The sequence below is a fragment of the Chiloscyllium punctatum genome, chromosome 8, assembly GCF_047496795.1.
Source record: "Chiloscyllium punctatum isolate Juve2018m chromosome 8, sChiPun1.3, whole genome shotgun sequence".
NCBI lineage: Eukaryota > Metazoa > Chordata > Chondrichthyes > Orectolobiformes > Hemiscylliidae > Chiloscyllium > Chiloscyllium punctatum.
Window position 1 is genome coordinate 79,295,404 of NC_092746.1, and position 23,856 is coordinate 79,319,259.

The 23,856-nt window shown below is 38.7% G+C and overlaps 1 protein-coding gene across 3 annotated transcripts in view; it reads right to left on the reverse strand.

Moving 5' to 3' along the window:
- Positions 1 to 23,856, reverse strand: part of trdmt1 (tRNA aspartic acid methyltransferase 1) — an 86,607-nt gene that overhangs the window by 25,210 nt on the left and 37,541 nt on the right. For all 3 annotated transcript variants that reach the window (XR_011961379.1, XM_072575899.1, XM_072575898.1), the window contains exons 3-6: positions 20,595 to 20,671; positions 10,770 to 10,841; positions 6,977 to 7,042; positions 1,440 to 1,509 (exon numbers count right to left, since the gene is read on the reverse strand). Coding sequence is in view for 2 of the 3 variants with exons in the window: in XM_072575899.1 (XP_072432000.1) it covers positions 1,440 to 1,509; positions 6,977 to 7,042; positions 10,770 to 10,841; positions 20,595 to 20,671 (285 nt within the window). In the remaining variant the exon portion in view is untranslated. The remainder of the gene's footprint in view (positions 1 to 1,439; positions 1,510 to 6,976; positions 7,043 to 10,769; positions 10,842 to 20,594; positions 20,672 to 23,856) is intronic.

The following is a 23,856-nucleotide window of genomic DNA, read 5'->3' on the forward strand; positions in this document are numbered from 1 at the left end:
CTTAGTAGTCCCAGTTCAGGATTCTCTTAACGTTGATTTGCAGGTTCATTTGGCAATTAGGAAAGAAATTGCAGTGCAAGCATTCATTTCAAGAGGGCTAGAATGGAATAGCAGAGATATACTGCTGAGGATGCGAAAGGCTCTTGACACATCACATTTGGAATATAGTGAGCAGTTTTGGTGTCCATGTCTAAGCAAGGATGTGCTATCATTGGAGGGGTCTAGAGGAGGTTTCCCAAGAGACCCACTAAGGATATGATCTTCTGCTCAATGCCCTCCTCTCCCCTCTTCTCCAAGCTGCTCCTGCTTTCCCCTGTCTTCTAAATTGTTTCCCTCATCCACAGGCAGATTGACCAGACTATACAGGATTGCAATAGAATGATTTTCAGGGACATTCAGCAATAGATGAAAATTAATAAATCAGAATTCAGTTGTGCAACAATTATAAAGAATTAACAAGTAGATTTGGAAGGCAGAAACACGACTGTTTTTTGTTTTGACAAGCCCTTTGAATACTTTTATAGCAAAACCTTTGCTATCTAACTAGAGGGATAGGCTTCTGTCAGCAATTATTCTCCAAACAAAAACAAATCAGCAAGAAACACAATGCAGGTTACTTTAATATTTTCGCACTCTGTGGAATTTGTACTGAAATACACCTGTAAATATTTTGTCAAGCTGGTAATACAAGTTGGTCAAATAACTGACAATTTTCTTTTAGATTTTCCAACACTGGACAAATATTCCTACACTGGACAAATATTCCTACACTTAAATTTGCCTAAGATGAAAATTGGTGGATTAGTTTTTTTTAGAAAAAAGCTTCTTATAAAAAGACAGTTATCTTGTACGTTTATATACTTTATAATAATCACCAGGAAATATGACAGAGCACTTCAATGCCCTCCAGTCCATCACATAATATATAATATTGATGAAGGGCTGATGCCCGAAACATCGATTCTCCTGTTCCTTGGATGTTGCCTGACCTGCTGCACTTTTCCAGCAACACATTTTCAGCTTTGATCTCCAGCATCTGCAGTCCACACTTTCTCCTCGATGTTCAAATTAAGTAGAGATAAAGCCAAGGCATTATAACTGAGGAGTATATGATCTGAATTTGAGTCCTGTATGGATGCACAATGTCTCATTCATATTGTTAGAAAATTAGGTGCCACCCACATACTCAAATTCCCCACATGCACTCCCAGAGGGCGAGTTGCTTCAATGGAAGTACAAAGTTCATGCCGAAAAATGGGTATTTCTATAACTTGCACTTATTGAGTCAACCAAGCTTATCTGGCAATCCGCAAATGTTTCTTTTGCTTACATTAGAATGTCATCTTGGAAAAGAAAATAGAAAGCTTTCTTTTAGCTGTTGAAATTAATTTTTAAATAAAGGATCAAATTCCATCCAATTAATTGGCTTGTCTACATACCAAGGTTGGTGATAGAAGGAACTCCTGGTAAATATATCTGCAGCTGTCCAACGTTTGTATTAATTTATCTCTGTTTAGAAATACATCGAAAATACTTATCATATTGTTGCATATTTCAACTGCAGTTAAATGTTTAGAATACATCAAAGAATTAAACTAACTGCAACTCAAATTTATTTAAAAAACACAAACCTAGTTAAAATTGAAAAGCTTGATGTGTATTTTCAACAGTAATCATCAGCTGTAAAATATATTCTAGCTATGAATTATCTGAGTCTTTAATGATTTAAGAAATGAAAAGATGAATAGAGGAGAAATCAAACTTAATAGACCATTCTTATCATTTAAAAAAACGATTAAAAAGTTTTTGTACTCTTTTAGTCCTCTTGACCATTAACATAACAAGAACTGAAATGATTGCAAATTTTTCAGAAGACGAAAATCATTTTAGCTTGTTCACAGTCTGCATTCGAACTTTCGAGATTTAATATTTTAAAAGACCATATATCTTTTAGTGACTTTTTCACCAAGATACACGATGAATATTGTTCACCTTTGCCTGCACTAGCACCAAGCATACTACAGAGTTAAGAACAGTCCAGCCATGGAAGAGTCCAGATAGGTCACACTATTTCTGTTTACTTTTAGTCTGCAGCATTCAGAGCATAGATTAAAACCAGCTGCTGATATTAACCAGCTGCTGATATTAATTGTGCAGTAAAATCTGCAGAAACAAAACTGGGAATAGGAAACTCCAAAAGTCAATGTATCCAATAGAAATATTTGCCAAGAAAGCAAGGCCCACAATTTGAAATACAGGCAAAACTTAGAAGTAATTGACTGTTATTAAAAACACAGTTATTACAAGTCAACTTCAGCAACTACTGAGAAAGCAATTGAACAGTCACAAAATGCACTGACAATTAAAATGCTCCTTGTTAGAACATAAAACATATAGAACATAGAACATATAAATTATATGTTTCTTGGAAAAGGAACCAGAACTGAGGTTTTATCACAGAGTGGTAAATCGACAAGAGCTCTGGAAGGGGAGGGTGTGGGATGGAGAAGTCACACTGAATTGCCAAAATTTAAAAGAGCTGCTGAATTTTTCCTAATGATATAAAAATATCCCTTTATTCTTAAGTGCAGCATAGGAAAAATGAGGAATTGGGTAAACATTATGCTGTTTGTCTTTTGTACTGTTGTACACATTTTCATTGAGCTATACACAAAAACACTACACTGTGTTTGGACTGCCTAATGTGAAAGGTATTGTCAATGCATTTTAGAAACACATTGAACTTTGGTCCCACACCAGATGTGGTAGATTTGTAGCCAAAGTGTCTGCCTTTTATCAAATAAAACACAGGCACACTAGTGTATAAATTCAGTTTTATCCTGATTATATGCCCCATCACCTTTTATAATCTATACATAAATCACCAAAAATGCAGAAGAACGTTAAACCAAAGCCTGTTCACGTACTTCAATGACAAAATATATCTCCTCCGAATACCTACTTGCTCCAGTTACACAAATGTTACTGCATTCCCAAACTAGTACAGTATTGACATATCACATATATATGAAACTTTTTAAAACTACAAATAAAATACTCTCAGTTTCAGCACTTTTGAAGCAGTTTGGAGATTATACCAAGAATGTGCACTTTGTGTTTTCAACTCTAATGCAGTCTGTCCTGCATTTCATCTGTGCTAGGACAAGAAATCATATCACAATCTTACAGTTATATTAATAACTATTAGCTAGTTGAATCCTCAAGGCAAAAGGAATCAAACTCAAGAACAGTATTAAGCACGAGTAAAGTCACAGGGTTGAGGTTGAGAAAAATCTAGGTCGATGTTATGGCGGAAGGGACAAAGGGAAGGAGTTGGCTCCAACTCTGACGTAGTGGTTCCATGATAGGCAGCTGCGGAGGCTTGTAACTGAGACCCAGAGCCTGTTACAGTTTCAGAGACCATGGCCAATGTCAAGCAGTGACTGGAGGAACAGCAGGGGAGGAACAAGCAGAAGAGAGAAAGGTGAACTGTATTGCAGTAAAATCTTCTATTATATTCAGTGTTTCAAGATGGCGTCACAGCATGGCAACACTTTGCATTTAACAAGTGAAAAAAACACTTTTCACCATATTTTTACATACATCTGACAATAAATCTAAATCTTATTGAGTGGAGAACTGAGTGATAAGTGCAAGGACAAGATGAAAATTGACAGCAAGCTGAGATAGAGAAGGACAGAAGGGAGGAAAAGAGGCTCAAAGAAAAAGGAGGAAAGAACAGTTGGGGACTTATAAGAAAAGTACACATTGAGTGAGAAGGTGGAATGGGTGGACTACTAAATGCATGTACGGGTTTGTCACATTAAATTCCCTTCACAGTGGGAGCTTGCAAATACACTTAGCTGTAGGCAAATCAGGCAGACAAATCAAAAGGGTGAACATGAGGGTGGTCATCCACTCTATTTCACTGTACCCAAGCATAAATAAATCTTCCTCCCCTGTGCATATTGGTAGCTCTCAAGGGCAAATGTGACTTCTCTTCCATCTACTCAGCATTGTCACAGTAACTACCACTGACATGAATCAAGAAACTAGTGTTTTGGTAGCATTGCTGTGAAAAGATACATTTTGTTACTGCTTGTCTTGTACTCATCAGAGTAGCTCACAAGAAATAACAATGTAAAGGGAGACAAATTGTTTTTATATGAATAAGACAGCACTGATTGTTTGGCAAGTAGCCTCTGAATGGTAAAGGCATTGCCATGAAGATTGTACTGGTTAGATGATTACATTTAACTGCAAAGTTTGTTTGAAGTTAAACCAGGCAAACTGCCTCCAATTTGTGAAGGCATTCCCCTGAGAAATGAACTAGAAAATAAGACTTTACATTGCACTGATACAAGCACAAAGTGTGTACATGTTCGTTCTGTCTGCAAAGAGCAGGATCTTATATATTAATATATGTAGTTTCTAGTGCGCTTAGGTGTGCCATATTGTGGATATCTACCTCAATGATTCTTCCTAATCCACAGCCCACCACTAGGACTTGCCTGCCTAGCCCAGGTGCCTCTTCATCTCACTTTCTTTACATCAATGCACTCTCCACCTCATGATGCAGCCCCAGTGGTGGTCATTAGTCCTGATGGCATTGCTTAGGATCCTGAGTTAATCAATAATTGCAACTTCCAGTACAAAAATTCATAAACAGTCTGAGGGAAATTGAAGGCCAATGGATGGCTAACACAATTGGTTCAGTGGCAATTGCACAATTCGGGGCTATGGAAATATGTGAATTTTGGCTTATAAGATTATGATTTTCCACACACAATGTCATGTGACTATCTGTAGTTAGCCCTTTCCTCGGAAATGCATGTTCATCCTGTCTCTCACAATTCTCTCCAACAATTTGCCCACCACTGACTTCAGATTCACCCGTCGACTGTCCCCAGGCCTTTGTTTTCTAAAATGGAACAAGAGATAAATTAGTACCTCCCTGGCTACTGAAGAACAGATGGACTGGGATAACACAGTAACAGTACTTCAAAGCTAATATCTTGGTGGAAAATATTTTGGGACAAAATCACTGTATAAATGCAAGTCTTTCTTTCCAACCCTCTAACCAGGAAACTGACAAAAGCAGGGTGTAATGCTGGCTTGATTTGTTGCTGTGATTTCATATCACATTGAAGTCAACAGCAATATCAATGGATGTGAGAGGCAAAACCAACATTTCATGCAATACAATGGAAATTCCAGTCAGTTTTTTTTAACCAAACCTAATATCAATCCTCTCCTGAACTACAAAATACTTTAAGTCAATTAGTTTATCGGTTCATTAACCAACTTGCCACATTGATTAAAAAAGCCAAAATAAAGACAAAACAAAATGCTAGATGTAAACAACAGCAAGGTCATAACTCATCTTTTCACTTCATTTAGATATCAGTGTTAACCCACACAAGTCACAGCAGCACTACCACCCCACCCTGAGTTTTATGAGGAAGTGTTGATATCTGATTGAACTCTAGAACATTGACTTGAGCAGATCCCAGAGATTCATTTACCTTTATGCTTCTTTAAAATCTCCAGCACCTCCTCTTCTGTAATATGGACTATTTTCAAGACATCAATATTTATCCCCATCACTTCCCTAGCTTCTATGTCTTTTTCCACAGAAAATACAGACAAGTACCCAAAGTCCTTTTGTGTTGCAGCTTTCTGAAATTTTTCTCCATTCAATTCATATTCTGTTCTTTCGTTCTCCCTTCCAAAATGTAAAATTTTCCAACATTATATTCCATTCGCCAAGTTTTTGCCCACTTACTTAACTGATCAATATCTCTCTGTAAACTTTGTATGCTTTGCACAACCTGCTATTCCATCTTTTTTGTGTCATCTGCAAATTTGGCTACAGTCCCTTTGTTTCTTTTCTCCAAGTCATTAATATGTATTGCAAACAGTTGTGGTATCAGCACTGATTTCTATGGAACTCCATTGGACAGGGGTCACCAATCTGAAAAAAAAAATCCCTCATCACCACTCATTGATTCCAGCCCATTATCCAATTCTCTATCAATGCCAATATACTACCTCCAACATAATGGTCACTTATCTTATGCCTTAACCTGGTGTGAGATACTTTGTCAAACAACTTCTGGAAGTCCGAATATAACACACCTACTGGTTCTGATGAAGCTCTGATGAAGAGTCATCTAGACCCAAAATGTTAGCTTTCGCACTTTCCATGGATGCTGTCTAACCCGCTGTGATCTCCAGCATTTGTTGTTTTCGTACTAGTTCCCTTCTACTCACCGTGGTTGAGACTTCCTCAAAAAAGTACGAAATTAGTCAGACAAAATTTCCCTTTCATCAGCCATGCTGACTCTGCTTGCTCAGATTATGATTTTCCAAATATTCAATGCTATTGCTTCCTTACGAACTGTTTCCAATACTTTTCTCACAATAGACATTTGGCTGTCAGCCTATAGTTAACCACATTTTGCACCCCCCTCCCAGCTTCTTGAATAGGGGTGTCACATGAAATGCTTTCCAATTCTCTAGTACTTTTCCAGGATCCAATGATTTTTGGGAAATTACAACCGATGCATCTATCATCTCTTTTAGGATTCCAGTATGCAAACCTTCAGAGACTTATTGCATTTAGCCCCACCAGTTTGAGCAACAGTAGTGATAGTGATGGTTATTACCAATGAATAGATCATGCATGTTGGATAAAATAATATAACTCTCAGTTGTATTTTAGTATTAAATACTTTGCATCATTGCAGTACATCATTCTTGAGCACTCTTTTAAACACACTTCCAATTGGGAATCAAATAGCTAGTGATCTGTATGCTGTAATACGACATTAATCCACAATAGGATTTTAATCCAGAATATATCATAAATACACAGATGTAAAAATCAACATCACACAATCTCTTCACATCATTACTGGCAGAAAAATCTTACAGTATGAGGTTAAGCAGCCTGTTTCATGCAACAAATGCATACCTCACAACAGATGTTTCAAATCCTTTGACGTTTTCTAGAAGAATATATTTAGGGGTTTTGGAAAGTCTGGGAAGATAAACACAAAAATAGACAATTTTTAAAATTACATTTTTGCTTTCACTTCCGTAATGTAAAAATATAAATTTTAGAATAAATTATTATATAAGTCTTTGTACAGAATATCTTGCTTGCAACATTTTTTCTGTACTGCTACACTTTGCCAAGAAATGAGAAAACAAATATTTGGATCTTTTCTTCAAATAAAAGCAAACATTCTGTGGATGATGGAGATCTGAAATAAAACAGAAAATGTAGAGAAATGCAGCAGGTCTGGCAGCATTTGTGGAGAGAGAAACTGCTAATTTTTCGAGTTAGATATGACTCTTCTTCTCAAGAAGTTCTGAAGAATCATACTGGACTCAAAACATTTGTTCTTTTTCTTTCTCCACAAATGCTGCTAGAGTTGCTGAATTTATCCAGTTTTTATGTTTTGGTTCTTTTTCAGCCAATCACCCATACGACATTCTCAGAAACCCATAGCTATACTGAAGAGCTCAGACAAATACTTACAAATCAGGAAAACTTTATATTTACTTCACATTCATTTCTTGTAAAACTTATTTTGAGAGTGATCTTCAAACTACACGACAACACATATTAGTTTAGGGGAATGATTAAACCAGTGAGGCTTGTTTCAAGTGGACTTTAGAAAAGTAAGAAGCAATCTGAGTTAAGGGTGATGACTTACACAGAATTGTGATATAGTAGCCATCACAGAGATGTGGATGAGGGCAGAGCAAGATTGGCAACTCAACATTCCAGGATATAGAATCTTCAAGCAAGACAGAGGACAGATGTTAAAGAGCAGGAAGCATTGCATTATTAGTTAAGGAGACAGTTACTGCCATGAGGAGAGATGATATCTTGGAGGGAGCATTGAATGAAGTTTTGCGATTAGAGCGCAAGACTAAAAAAAAGGACAGTCACATTGCTCAGTGTTGTTATAGGCCGCTGAGAGTCAACGTGAAATTAAGGAGCAAATTTGTGCATATTTCACAGAGGCGTTTAAGAATAACAAATGGGTAATTATAGTCAGTGGTTTCAACTTTTCCAACATTAACTGGGATAGACATAGCATTAAGAGTTTGAATGGAGTAGATTTCTTGAAATGTGTACAGGCCAAAAGCTGTTCTGGACTTGGTTCTGGGGAATGAAGCCAGACAGAAGGTTGAGGTTGTGGTGAGAGAGTACTTTAGGGATAACAATCACAACATGGCACAATTTAATCTTATTCTGGACAAGTTCCAAAAAAAAATTTTGGATTGGGGAGAGTGGATTTTAGTAATAGAAGGCAGGATCCAGACTGGGAAAAGCTACTAGTGAGAAAATCCACAGAAAAGCGGTGGGAGACATTCAAAGAGAAAATGGAGAGGGTTCAAGTCCAATATGTTCCCTGTAGGGTGATCGGAAGGAGTAACAAATCCAGAGAACCATGGATGACCAGAGATATTCAGGATATGATGAGAAGCAAATAGAGGCTTTTAGCAGGTACAAGGGGAACAAATCAGCAAAGGCATTAGTGGAGTACAGAAAGTGCAAAATGGATCTTAAGAAAGCAATTAGGAAAAGAAAGAGGAGATATGAGAAAGTTCTTGCTGGTAAAAGTAGGGAAAATCCCAAGATATTTTCTAACTATATCAATGGGAAAAGAATAACCAGGGAAAGGGGTGGGCCCTTAGGGACCAAAGGAGCATTCTATGGGTGGAGCCAGAGAACATTGGTAGAGTGTTGAATCAATACTTTACATCTGTCTTCATGCAAGAGAATGAAGATGCAGGAACAGAACCCGGAGGAGAGACTGAGGTGCTTGAACAAATTGATAAAGGGAAGGAAAATGTATTAAAGGTGTTGGTAGGAATAAAGATGAACAAATCTCCAGGCCCCAATGAATCATATCCCAGGTTACTGTGGGAGACAAGGGAGGAGATTGCAGGGGCACTGGCCCAAAGTTTTAATTCCTCTCTAGCCATGGGAAAGTGCTAGAGGACTGCAGAACAGCTAATGAGAACAACTAACAGAAGGGTTGTAGAAATAAGCTTCAGAGCTACTGACCAGTAAATCTCAGGCCAGTGGTAGGGAAATGATTTGAGAAAATTCTGAAGAAGAGCATCCATCTCCACTTTGAGAGGCAAGGCTTGATCAGGGATAATCAGCATGGCTTCTTCACAGGGTGATCCGTTTTAAGATTATAAGGGGCATGGACACAGTGAATATGGTGTAGCTGTTAACCTTAGTTGAAGGGACAGCCACGAGGGAACATAGGTTTTAATTGAGGGGCAAGAGGTTTGGGGGGGGGGGGTGGTGATGGTCTGGAATGTGCTGCTTGAGAGGATGGTAGAGGTACTTTGCCTACATTATTTAAAAAGTACCTGGATTAGCATTTGGCACATCATAACATTCAAGGTTGTGGGCCAAATGCTGGTAAATTATACAATTTGAAACATGCAAGATCCCAATAGGTCTCGACAGGATGGACATGGAAAGGAGGCTTCTTCACTTCAGAGGATCATTGTTTAAAAATAAGGTGGCACCATTTAAGAAAGATGAAGAGAACTTTTTTTTTTCCTCAGAGGACCATGAATCTTTAAAAATACCTTCTTCAAAAGATGGCAGAAGCAGAGCACTCAAATATTTCTGAGACCAAGGGAGATAATTTCTTTTATAAACAAGCAAGATAAAGGTTATTGGAGGTATCCGGGTACAGAGTAATCATATCAGCCATCATCTTGTTGAATGGCTGAGCAGGTTTGAATGATATACTCCTGCTCCTAATTTGCATGTCTGCAAAACATCTATGATTCTGATTAACACAGGCTGAAAAGTGGAATTATTTTAAAAGCATTTAGGTGAAAACACTTCAGTTTCTTTTTTATCAATGTATTTGATTTCAGCATTATATTTCCTAAACCTATATTTCACTCTATTTTCATAATCAGTTTATCCTTCAACAAGCACAGCAAATTGCTTGAAAACATACTGGGTGTCTGACCCAGGATTATGCCTTTACTGAGTAAAGTGTGAGGGTGATCATCTTTCAAAATGAGAGACTACCTGCCCAAAGCAGCAAGGGTGTGGGAGGAGATCATGGTGGCACTCAATAGATACCACCCTCTTCTCTGGACCCCAGTTGCCCCAGATTGAGACAAATGGAGGTCCCTCTCTACAAAATCTGAAAGGCAATCTACCCTGACTTCCCAGTCAAAAGGGGAGGCAGGATGCTGGAAAGGCAAATATTCAATCCTTCATGAACTGAAGCTTTCTGTGGTTGTTAATTGACTATTTTTAACATAATTAGTGACAGACTGACAAAAATCATCCATAGATTTTTCCACCCAGAATTTAACTGCTCAGGTTACAGGAACATTAAAGGTACCTATCCAGAGCCAATCAGCTTGCTTATCCTGCCCTTTCTGCCACCTGCTCCATTACTTCAAGGGAAAGGAAAATTCTGCTATGTCGAGAATTTATTCTACATTACTCCTGAATATTGAATTTAAGAAACCATGATAGAAAATTAAACTTTGCTTAATATTTGAATGCTCTAACTTCACCTCACTGGAATATTAGTTAAATCTTTTTACTTTCAGAAACTACCTAGCCTCTTCTGAAATTCTATTATGTTTTGCTTTTATTTAAGACTTTTTTAAAATTTAAACATTTTTGACTTACATCTTTCAAAAGTTTCTACTAGTTTACCACAGAACACACTTATACTTTATAGTATTTTCCATACCTTGGAAGTATATCAAGAATGTACAAAAAGCTCTTGGTCCTGGGATCCAATACGTCTTTCTGTGAACCTATTCTGTTTTAAAAATAAAGATGGGCAATTAGACTCGAAATAAAAGATTTTCATTCTTTTTACTTATGGAAAGAAGAAAGAACTGAACAAAAGCTACTCATTCATTTATATCATTTGGTAAACAGAATAAATAGCAAGCATATATTTGCTATGTGTTATTTTGTTATTAGAATTAGGATCCCTATAGTGTTGAAACAGATCCTTCGATCCAACAAGCCTAAACCGACCCTCTGAAGAATAACTCACTCAGATCCAATCCCCTACCCTATGTTCACCCCTGACTATTAACCTACACTATGAGCAATTTAGCATGGTCAACTCACCTAAACAGCACATCTTTGGATTGTGGGAGGAAACCAGAGCACCCGGAGGAAAACCATGCAGACACGGGGAGCATGTGCAAACTCCACACAGAGAGTCAGCGGAGGCAGGAATCGAACCTGGTTCCCTGGCACTGTGAGGCAGCAGTGCCAACCACTGAGCCACTGTGCCGCCCCAATTATAAAGAGAATCTTTATTATATTTTGCTAACATAATTGCTTACCTGAAGAAATTAAAACAAAATTGCACAAATGCCACAATACTGTAAAAGCTTGGAAGTATGAATCAATAAGCACTCAAATTATCTCAAAGGGTCAGTTGAATACTTTTCCATGTTACCTGAATATACCAATGCATAATAAGATCTTGTTTTCAGTCACATCAAAGCCAACAGCAATGGAAGCTGCTTCATTAATAAGTGGTTGAAACTCTCCAAAATTAAGCTGGGATTCCGCACATTATCTACTAGGGGTAAAAGAAAACACATCCTACGTATTCAGTCAAAGTGAGTTGTCAAATGTTCTTTGATGTCATAACCTTGATTTAAGTTTTTTGAAGAGGTGGTCAAGATGATAGATGAAGTAGGCAACATGGTAGATTTTGTCTGCATGGACCTTTGCCAAGGTAGACTGGTTTGTAGGGTTGGATCATAATGGGATCCAGGGAAAGCTGACCAAAGGATATGAAATTTGTTTGACAATAGAAATTAGAGGGTTATTGCTCTGCCTGGAGACCTGTGATCAGCAGTGTGCTGTAGGGATGGGTAGTGTTGTAGAACAGAGACACAGAGAGATTTAGATACAAAATTAATTGAAAGTTGCGTCACAGATAGACAGGGTGGTTTAGAAGACATTAAACTGCTTGCCTTCACAATTCAGACCCCTGAGTATTGGAGTTAGGACATCATGTTGAGGCTGTACACGACGATGATGAGGCCGCTTCTGGAGTACTGTGTGCAGATCTCATTGCCCTACTATAGAAAACATATTATTACATTGGTGAGGGTTCAGAAAATATATACCAGGATGTTGCCAGGAATGGAGGGTTTGAGTTATAAAATAAGCTGGATAGGCTGGGACCTTTTTCCACAGAGCAGAGGAGGTTGAGGGATGACCTTATCGAAGTTTACAAAATCATGAGGGGCATAGACAAGGTGAATAGCAACAGTTTTCATTTCCCTGAGGGTGGGAGATTTCAAAACCAGGGGGCATATTTTTAAGGTGAGAAGAGAAAGATTTAAAAAAGACATGAGGGGCAACTTGTTTTAAACCACGAGTGGCTCATGTGTGGAATGAACATCCTGAGTAAGTGGTGGATGCTGGTACAGTTATAATATTTAAGAAATATTTGGAGAAGTACATGAATACATGAAAGGTTTGGAGGGATATGGGCAAAATGCAGGCAATTGGGACTAGTTTACTTTGAGAATATGATCAGTGTGGACTAGTTGAACAGAAGTATCAGTTTCCATGCTGTATGACTCAATGATTGGTGCTGGGTCACTGTTATTTGTCATTTACACAAAGAATTAGATGAGAATATTGGAAGCATGGTTACTAAGTTTACAAATGACCAAACACTGGTGGTATAGTGGATAGTGCAAAAGGTTACCTCAGCGTACAACGGGATTTTGATCAAATAGGCCAATGGACTAAGGAATGGCAGATGGAGTTTAACTTCGATAAATGCGAGATGTTGTATTTTGATAAGACAAACCAGGCCAGGACTTGCACAGTTAATGGCAGGGCTCTGGGGAGTGTTGTCAACAGAGAGATTTAGGAGTGCAGGTACATTGACGCTACTTTCAAGAAACACAGGTAGACAGGGTGGTGAAGGCGGCATTTAGCACTCGCCTTCATCAGTCACAGCACTGAATACAGGAATTGGCATGTCATGTTAAGGCTGTACAAGTCATTGGTAAAGCCACATTTGGAGTAGTAAGTACAATTATGGTCACCCTGCAATAGGAAGGATTTTCTTAAATTGGAAAGGGTGTAGAAAAGATCTACAAGGATGTTACGAGACTGGAGGGCTTGAGTTATAAGGAGAGGCTGAATAGGCTGGGGTTTCTTTCCTTGGAGCGTAGGATGCTAAAGGGGGACTTTACAGAGGTTTATAAAATCAGGACGGGCATATATAAAATGAATAGCCCAGGTCTTTTCCCTGTGGAAGGGAGGTCCAAAACTTGAGGGTATAGATTTAAGGTCAGAGGGGAAAGATTTAAAAAGGACATCAGGGACAATTTTCGCACATAGACAGTGGTACATGCATGGAATGGGCTGCCAGAGGAAGTGGTAGAGGCCAGTACAACATTTAAAAGACATTTGGACAGGTACATGGATATGAAAGTAGTGTCACAGGAAGACAGTATACGCCAAATGGGACTGGTCGGCATGGACGAGTTCGGCCAAAGAGTTTGTTTTGGTGCTGTCTGACTCTATGACTCAGCAGGAAAGTGGGAAATCACAGGAAAACAGTAGGTGATTGGCTGATATTTGCCGTATGTCTCTGAATTGTCAAGTGGTTAAGATCAAGACATTACAGCTGAAGAATAGTGTTAGGAAATTCACTTTTAAAATATCTAACATAAAAATGAAATAATTAAATAGAATGTAGATGGCTAAGCAGGTGATCTGTTGCAGCTCTGGAATGTGGGAGTTGGTGGATGCTGTTATCCATGGTGACCACATTTGCAGCAAATGTTGGCTGCTCAAGGACCTTTGGTTCAGATATGATGAACGAGAGTCCGAGCGGCAGACATTGCAATAGATTAGTGAGGGTGAGAGGTATTCAATCACTGTGTCTCAGGAGGCAGTCATACGATTTAAATTATTTCAATAAATTTTACACATGGTCAGGAACTGGGGGTGTGATTGCAATAATCCAGAATTTGGATCGAGAACCTGGATCCAGATTTTCGTTTTAGCGGAGCCTCGGTTAGTACCCTTGTCCAATTGGTGTGACATTGCTGCTCCCAGTGCTGACAAAGGTACAGACTGCAAGAAGGATAAGTGAACTGAATAAAACACTATGGTACAGAGTTCTATTCAAGTGTGGGGACAAAATAGAAATGCAGTAGTAATGAGTTATAACAATAGGTACTGTTCTCTGCAGCAAGACAGAGTTCCAAAGGCTGTGTTGTCCCCCTTGGCTAAAGTTAAAAATGTCTCTTTTGGGAGGGACAGACAGATTCAATGGATACCTCAGCAATTCTCACCAAATATTGGTGTCACAATGGGTTAGCAAATCTCATAACACATTCATAATGGAACGCAAGATATGAAACACCCTCAAAAGACACTCTGTCAGGCCACTGCCTTAATAACTGCGCATATTCTGGTGGTTCATATAATTTTCCTGGGTTCATGTTCACTTGGATTCGATAAACTGCACATCAATAACAAGAGGCCAAGTGTATTCCTGTTAGAGTGCACGGAAAAGCTGGTAGGTATAGGAAATGACAGGTAATGGAGGGTATGGTTAAGAAAAAGAAGGAAGCATATGTCAAGTATAGACAGAATAGATCGAGTGAATCCTTAGAAGAGTATAAAGGCAGTAGGAGTACACATAAGAGGGAAATTAGGAGGGCAAAAAGAAGACATGAGACAGCTTTGGCAAATAGAGTAATGGAGAATCCAAAAGATTTTTCAAATACATTAAGGACAGAAGGGTAACTAGGAAGAGAATAGAGCCCCTCAAAGATCAGCAAGGCGGCCTTTGTATGAAGCTGCAGGAGATGGGGAGATACTAAACAAGTATGTTGCATCAGTATTTACTGTGGAAAAGGACATGGAAGACATAGAATGTAGGGAAATAGATGGTGACGTCTTGAAAAATGTCCATTTTACAGAGGATGAAGTTCTGGATGTCTTGAAATGCATAAAAGTGCATAAATCCCAGGACCTGATCAGGTGTACCCTCGAACTCTGTGGGAAGCTACAGAAGTGATTGTTGGGCCTCTTACTGAGATATTTGTATCATCGATAGTCACAGGTGAGGTGCCAGAAGACTGGAGGTTGGTTAACATGATGCTACTGTTTAAGAAAGGTGGTAAGGACAAGCCAGGGACTATAGACCAGTGAGCCTGACGTCGGTGGTGAGCAAGTTGTTGGAGGGAATCCTGAGGGACAGGACGTACATCTTTTTAGAAAGGCAAGGACTTATTAGGGATAGTCAACATGGCTTTGTGCATGGGAAATCATGTCTCACAAACTTGATTGAATTTTGAAGAAGGAACAAAGAAAATTAATGAGGGCAGAGCGGTAGATGTGACCTATTTGGACTTCAGTAAGGCAATCGACAAGGTTCCCCATGTGAGACTGGTTAGTGAGGTTAGATCTCATAGCATACAGGAAGAACTAGCCATCTGGAGACAGAATTGGCTCAAAGGTAGAAGACAGAGGATGATGGTGGAGGATTGTTTTTCATACTGGAGGCCTGTGACCAGAGGTGTGCCACAAGGATCTGTGCTGAGTCCACTATTTTTTGGTATTTATATAAATAATTTGGATGTGAGCATAAGAGGCATAGTTAGTAAGTTTGCAGATGACACCAAAATTGGAGGAAGAGTGGACAGCGAAGAAGGTTACCTCAGATAACAACGGAAACTTGATCACATGGACCAATGGGCTGAGAAGTGTCAGGTGGAGTTTAATTTAGATAAATGTCAAATGCTGCATTTTGGGGAAGCAAATCTTAACAGCAAATCTTAATGGTAAGGTCCTCGGGAGTGTTACTGAACAAAGAGACCTTGGACTGCTCCTTGAAAGTGGAGTTGCAGCGAGATAAGATAGTGAAGGCGGCGTTTGGTATGCTTTCTTTTATTGGTCAGAATATTGAGTACAGGAGTTGGGAGGTCATGTTGTGGCTGTACAGGACATTGGAATATTGCATACAATTCTGGTCTCCTTCCTGTCGGAAGGATGCTGTGAAACTTGAAAGGGTTCAGAAAAGATTTACAAGGATGGTGCCAGGATTGAAGGATTTGAGGTATAAGGAGAGGTTGAATAGGCTAGGGCTGTTTTCCCTGTCGTATCGGAGGCTGAGGGGTGACCTTATATACAGGTTTATGAAATCATGAGGGGCATGGATAGGATAAATAGACAATGTCTTTTCCCTAGGGTGTTGGAGTCCAGAACTAGAGGGCATAGGTTTAGGGTAAGAGGGGAAACACATAAAAGAGACCTAAGGAGCAACTTTTTCATGCAGAGGGTGGTACGTGTATGGAATGAACTGCCAGAGGAAGTGGTGGAGGGGAGTACAATTGCAACATGTAAAAGGCATCTGGACGGGTATATGAATAGAAAGGGTTTGGTGGAATGTGGGCTGGGTGCTGGCAGGTGTGACTAGATTGGGTTGGGATATCTGGTAGGCATGGACAAGTTGGACCAAAAGATCTGTTTCCGTGCTGTACACCTCTGTGACTATGATTCTATGACACCCACTCAAACACAACTCCAGCTGTTTCAAAGGCGACCAGCTCCATCAGGCCAATACTGCTACCGTTTTTATTTATAAGGCATTTTTTTTTAATTTTAAACAGTTCTTTCTCATTCCAGTCCAAAGCTTTTAAAAAACTATTTTGCAACTGGTGTTGCTGTTTTGAAAAGCAAGTAACCTGACACACATCAGGCATTTTGTAAGCAACTGTTTGAAGAAACAGGAAATGAATTTTGGAGTTGCAAACAATTTGGTGCTGAGGGGGTATGCTGATACAGTGTTGGTGGGCAGTGAGAAGCTGATTGGTCTACAGTTTATTGTCCACTAACAATTGCGTAATTGGTTCTCCTTTGGAATTGGGAACAAGTTACACAGAAGAGAGAGAGAGAGAGAGAGAGAGAGATATGTTCAGGTCTTTCCCAGTTTGGGAGTGGTCTGTCTGTTCTCTGTAATCAAAACTCACTGCAAATCCAAAGAAAACAAGTTTATCTTTCTTGCCATTGTTATTACTGTGACTTTTTAATAAGAGAATCAGCCATTTTGTGTGTCTTCCCAATGACAGAAAGCATCGAAAAAAAAGTGAAGCAACATGCAAGCCAGTACAAGAGTCATAAGGATCAACTCAGCCGCAGAACCTGGAAACAAAGACTTCTGAACTGTCTTTCCAGTTTTTCCCATCTGCTCACAATGTAATTCTCCCTGGCTGCTGTCTGCCTCTGCGTGTATGCGTATTTGTAAGGGTAAATTTATAAGTGAATTAATTGTTTATCTGTAGCGAGAATCTAGTTACTTGTAATAAATAGTAATTACTGTTCATTATCGAAAGAACTTGCGGATGATGATGTTCCCAAGTATCTGAGACCATTGTCCTTCTAAATGGAAGTGGTTGTGGGTTTGGAAGGTGCTGTTTAAGGGTCTCTGGTGAATTTCTGCAGTGCATCCTGTAAATAGTACACACTGCTGCTACTGAGAAGTGGAGGGAGTGGATACTTGTGGATATGGTGCCAAACAAGTGGTCTGCTTTTCCTGGACGGTGTCAAGCTTCTTGAGTGTTGTTGGACCCATCAAGCAAGAGGGGAGCGTTCTATCACACTCCTGGCTTGTGTCTTGCAGATAATGGACAGACTTTAAAGAGACAGGAGGTCAGTTACTTGCGATAGTATTTCAAGCCTCTGACCTGCTCATGCAGTCACTATGTTTATGTGGTGAGTCAGGGTGAGTTCTGGTCAATGGTGATGCCATGGATTTGACACCAGGGGATTTAGTGATGTTTATATCACTCAGTGTCAAGGGGTAGTCATTAGATTGTTTCTTATTGGAGATGAACAGTGCCTGGATACTTGCCACTTATCAGTCTAAGCTTGGATATTGTCCAAAACTTGTATTCGAACATGGACTGCTTCAGTATCTAAGGAGTCATGAATGGTGCTAAACATTGTGCAATTATCGGTGAACATCTCACTTCTGACCTTATGGTGGAGGGTAGGTCATTGATGAAATAGCTGAAAATGGTTAGGCTTAGAACACTACCCTGAGAAACTCCTGCAGAAATGTCCTGGAGCTGAGATGAATGATCTCCAATAATCATCTTATATCTCCACAGGTATGACTCCAATCAGTGGAGAGTTTGCTTCCTGATTCCTATTGATTCCGGTTTTGATAGGGCTCCTTGATGCCACACTTGGTTGAATGTAGCCTTGATGTCAGAGGCTGTCACTTTCACCTCACTTCTGGAATTCAGCTCTTTTGTCAATGTCAGAATGAAGCTATAATGAGGTTAGGTGCTAAGTAGCCTAAGCAGAACCTAAACTAGCCATCACTGAGCAGGTTATTACTGACCATGTTCTGCTTGATATCACTGTTTTCATGACACTTTCCATCACTTTACTGATGATTGAATGTTGACTAGTATGGTGGTAACTGGCTGATTTGGATTTGTCCTGCTTTTTGTGCACAGGACATACATGGACAATGTTCCACATTGTTGGTTAGATGCCAGTATTCTAACTGTACTGGAAGAGCTTCCTGAATTTTTTCTGATCTGCAGAGATATGCAAACAGCTCCTAAGTCCAGTTCCTGCGCAGAGTTGGGACATCTCACCGAATTCCAAATAGACAGCCTCTGGAGAAATATAGCTTATCAATTCTTTTCTGCTTCTCAGTTTTCGCTCTGACCCTTCAACTGGTTGACCTTTGAAATGCCCTTCAGTGACCCTTCAACAGTTTCGATTTGCCTACTGAAAAACTTGCAATAAGGTCTGCCCCATTACTAAACAGAATCAAATGTAGTAACCAGCAGTGAAATTTGAATATCCATGGAACTGTCTGTTCCCTGAATGCTACAATTTTCAGATATTATTGGTTCCTATAGCACAAATTGACAAAACATAGCAGATTCTATCACAATATGGCAGGTCCAGTTCAGTTTCTGATTAATGGCAACCCCCAGGATATTGGCAGTTGGGGATTCAGCGATCATAATCCCACTGAATGTCAGCAGTAAATGATTGGATTTTCTTTTGTTGGCAATGGTTATTTCCTGAAGACTTGTAAGAGCAAATATTACTTGTACTCATCAGTTCAAAGTCTGAATATTGTCCACGCTTTGCTGTGTTTGGATTGCCTCAATACCTGAGGAGTCATTAACTAGACTGCACATAATAATTAATACAGCAGTGAACATTCCAACTTTTGACTTTAATGTGGGAGGAAGGTTATTGGTGAAGGAGCTGAAGATGGTTGTGCCCTGAGGAACTTCTGCAGAAACAGTCTGGAACCAAGGCGATTGATCTCCAATAAGCACAACTGTCTTGTTTTATACTAAATATGATTCCAACCTTTGGAGAGTTTTCTTCCCAATTTCCAATAACTTCAATTTTGTTTTGGCTCCTTGATGCCATACTCAAATGCTCTCTTAATATGAAGGTCATGCTCAAAGCAACTCAAGTACAGCTCTTTTACTATTGTTTTTCTAATTCTGCATTCAAATAAAATAACTTTTAAAAAATGTCCCATTGTGCATTCTAGCCAAGGTAGAGTTCAACACTAATATGGCTGTTAAACTTCTCCAATTATGATACAATTATCTTTTACCTAGGTAATAAAATTTTCTCAATTTGAGAATGTGTTTCAAACAAAAACAGAGATAAAAGTACTCCGAGATTTAAGTGATAAGTGAAATTCAATTTCTGTGCTGTGAACCTGAACTTCCTTTGTAAGTAAGAAATAAACTACGAATGGAATTTAGATCCTGTGACAGGGATTTCACTTGTCACACATTAATCCCATGTTGCTTCTGTCTGAAAGACTAGACACAATTTAACTGTAAGAAAAAAGTGAGGACTGCAGATGCTGGCGATCTGAGCTGAAAAATGTGTTGCTGGAAAAGCGCAGCAGGTCAGGCAGCATCCAAGGAGCAGGAGAATCGATGTTTCGGGCATAAGCCCTTCTTCAGGAGTCTTCAGAATTCCTGAAGAAGGGCTTATGCTCGAAACGTCAATTCTCCTGCTCCTGGGATGCTGCCTGACCTGCTGCACTTTTCCATCAACACATTTTTCAATAATTTAACTGTAGTCAGACACTCAACTGGCCTTCTTTGTACTTTCCACATGATTCCCCACAAGGGCAAAAACATGTTTGAAATATAACTGTTTTATTCCCTCTACACAGATGAAGCTTGATATCCTGAGTGTTTCCAATGTTTTCTGTATATAAGCCAATACTTGTATTGCAAAGCTTTACTTACAGATTCAGTAAAGATAACGATACATAAGGTTAAAACTTTACTATTTAATAATCAAACTGAGAAACACTTCAAAACATTAAAGAATAGGCCATTTGGCCCATCAGACCATTTCATCAATAAACATGATTCTAGCTGAGCCTTCATCTTAATTTATAACAATGTAACATTTCACTGTATCATCAGAAATTTGTCAAGGCATTTCATATAGAATTCATTGTTATGAAATACAGGTTTTTTTTGTAAATACACACCTTGTGAATGGCTGACAAGGAGGACTCATTAGGATCATGTCAAAGTCCAGTTTATTGAATTCATCCAATGTCATACCCTAAAAAAAAGAAATACTCCAATTAATTTTACAAAATATCACACTACAATACTGGACTCAAGTCTTTCTTGTCTGAGGTGGAGATGCAGGAACAAGCACATGAATTAATGATGTTTCAAAGTTAGCAACATTTTTTTCAATACTCAAGCATTCCTAAATTGCTTAATACCTATACAGCAGTGGCTTGATAACTAATCATACACTTGCTCTGTAGATTATATCAACTCTCAGTTTTTCTTTCCTTTCCAATCTTGAGAAGTCATCTATTTGCCATATCATCATTATTTATCTTCTTTGGTGTCTTTTCAACATTGCCTTTCATTTTCTGACATCATGTTATCGTAAGTAAAATGAGAAAATTTACCTGAGGATGCAGGTGCATGCAGAGGGTCTAACCAAAGTAACAAGCAATCTAAAACTGGACAAACTAATTAAGGTAGAAAATTCATATCAAATTATTACGGTAATGGTGTCAAAACAGGATAGGAAAGAAGATTTTACAAATACAGAACAACATGGTGAGGTAACATGTAGCACGACATGAACCCAAGGTCATGATTGAGGTTGTCTTCTTAAGTACAGAACTTGGTTATCAGTTTCTGCTTGGTGCTTGTGTTGTTATCTCAAAGGCGACTCTTATACCTACCATGTTATTCCAGCTATTTGATTTGTTTTCAGCACCACCTTATTTTTAAGTTTTTGTAATTATCTTTCTGTCTCAACTGATCAGATTATAAGTCATCTCTTCACTTGCTATTAAGCTGTTAGCACTTTACTCACACCATCTGACACTTCTGATCACCTGCACTGACTTATTATTCAGATTGTGAATACTGCACTCACACCATTTGTACAATCTTTCGATCTCTCTGCCTGTAAATTCTGTATCGGTGTGCTTTTCTTCACTTCACTTCACCTCACAAAGGAGCAGCGCTCCGAAAACTTGTGTTTCAAATAAACCTGTTGGGACTATAACCTGGTCATTGACTTCTGACCTTCAGAACGTCAAGGACCATTTATAGCTTCAACCTCAGATATTCATCATCTTCAGCATTGTATTTTTGCAATAGATGAACTATTCTTCTTGTATGATTCTATCATACAAGACATTTACTATATATGATTTCTCACTAGAACATATTGTTTTTAATTACTTTTAGCATATTAAAAATTGGAAAGAGGGGCAAAGCCTCATTAGCCCCCTACGTAGGGCTATGTGCACAGCCTTGATTACTATTTTCATAATACTATTGGCAGGGAGACAAAGAGTCCAGAAAAATTACAGTAACTTTTATCATGCTTGCTTCCAGACTTAGTTTAAACTTCTAGCATTTGGAAAACTTGGCAAGTGTATCTCATTTAAGTTAAAGTCATCTAACCTTAGCAGTAACTATCTGCAACTGCATATTTCACTGTGAGCTACTTTTCATTTTCCATTACACAAATATTTAAGTAGTGCTATTGACTCGATGGAAGATATTGCTTAATCCAATTGGGAAGCACTTTTCATGCAGAACCACTTTATTTCCACAGTTTTACAAAATAATTACAAGTGAAAATCTAGGCAGAACTTGCCACAGCATAAAGCATGCGTCACTCAGTTTGTTTCTTGAACCTTTAGAAAAAGTAGGATCTGTGGCCAACAGCTCTCACCAGAACTTTTCGCGGTTGTAAACTGCTCTAATTTGACCAGGGTCAACTAAGAGTTCTTAAGCATAAGTAAAAAGCCTGAACTACTTCAAAGTAAAATTCACATGATCTATTAGCTAATGTACTACTGTCAAGTGTTCTCACTGATTTTGAAGATAAACAAATTTCAAAAAAGATTTCAAAAACGTATGTTTAAACTGACCTGACGGGAAAGGTCAGATCCAGTCATATCAAACATGCCATTTCAAATTGCCATTGCACAAATAGCATTAAATAGTGTTCATCAGTATGTAGGGCATTAAAGTTTTCACTTCCCCACTGTTCACAGGTCTCGTATATGTAACTAAATTACTTTCTTATTGCCAAAGAACTCCTTCCTTCAAATCCTCTATTACTATTTCTGTCCCTACTCTTAAAAAAACTTCTCAAAATGAACCTTTCCAAATCAGGCTTCCAGTCGCTTCTCCCTTCTCTGGGCTGAATTACATAATAGCTGTTACACTGATGCTGTGCTTAACAATAACTATCTACTTCTATTCCACGAAAACTTGGCCTCAGCTGAACCTTGACCTCAGAGTGCATTACTATTGTGCCGCTAACAAAGCCTCAGCCTCGATTCCACACATAATGCCTTGGGAGATATGTCATGGAGGTAAAAACAATGACTGCAGATGCTGAAAACCAAATACTGGATTAGTGGTGCTGGAAGCCCTTCCTGATGAAGGGCTTTTGCCCGAAACGTCGATTTCGCTGCTCGTTGGATGCCGCCTGAACTGCTGTGCTCTTGCTGCACCACTAATCCAGATATGTCATGGAACCCAATGCAAGTAAATATTTAACAAAGTCATGGTAGAGTACAAAACTAAACTAAAAGGGAGCAAAACAAAATTTTCTTACATCTTAGAAGGAAGATTCAAATAATATATTTAAAACAAGAAGGGATAAAATGTGTCCTTTTATGTACAATAAACATCCTGGCTGGAAAGAAATAATTTTCATTACACAACTTTAAATGAGAAATTCAAGTCATATCTAATTGCATGAAATTCATTTCAGCAAAGTGCTTGAAGACTTGGAGGGCTGAGTTCAGAGCAAATCTCATGCAAGTTCTTCTTGAATTCATTTACAACATAATTACACATAACTGTATGATAAAATGGCAAAATAGAAGATTGCAATACACAGTACCATTAGCATAGAAACAGATCTTTCAGCAATGTTTTTGTTCCACAGAAACTACTCTTCTTCATCGAACTGCATCACAAGTTGAAATATGGAGACAGGTCATTAGGATTTTCTACTGATGTAATAATCACTAAAGAAAGACACTAGGGAAACTAATGGGGCTAAAGATCGATAAGCTTCAGGAACTAATGAGGGGAGTCCGCTGTATTTGAAGGAAATGGCTACAGACATAGTGGGTATGCTGGTAACAATCTTTCAAGAATCCTTAGATATTGGAAAGGTTTTGGAGGATTGAAGAACTGCCAATTTAACAGCTTTATCAAAAGGAAAAGAAGACAAAAAACAGATAT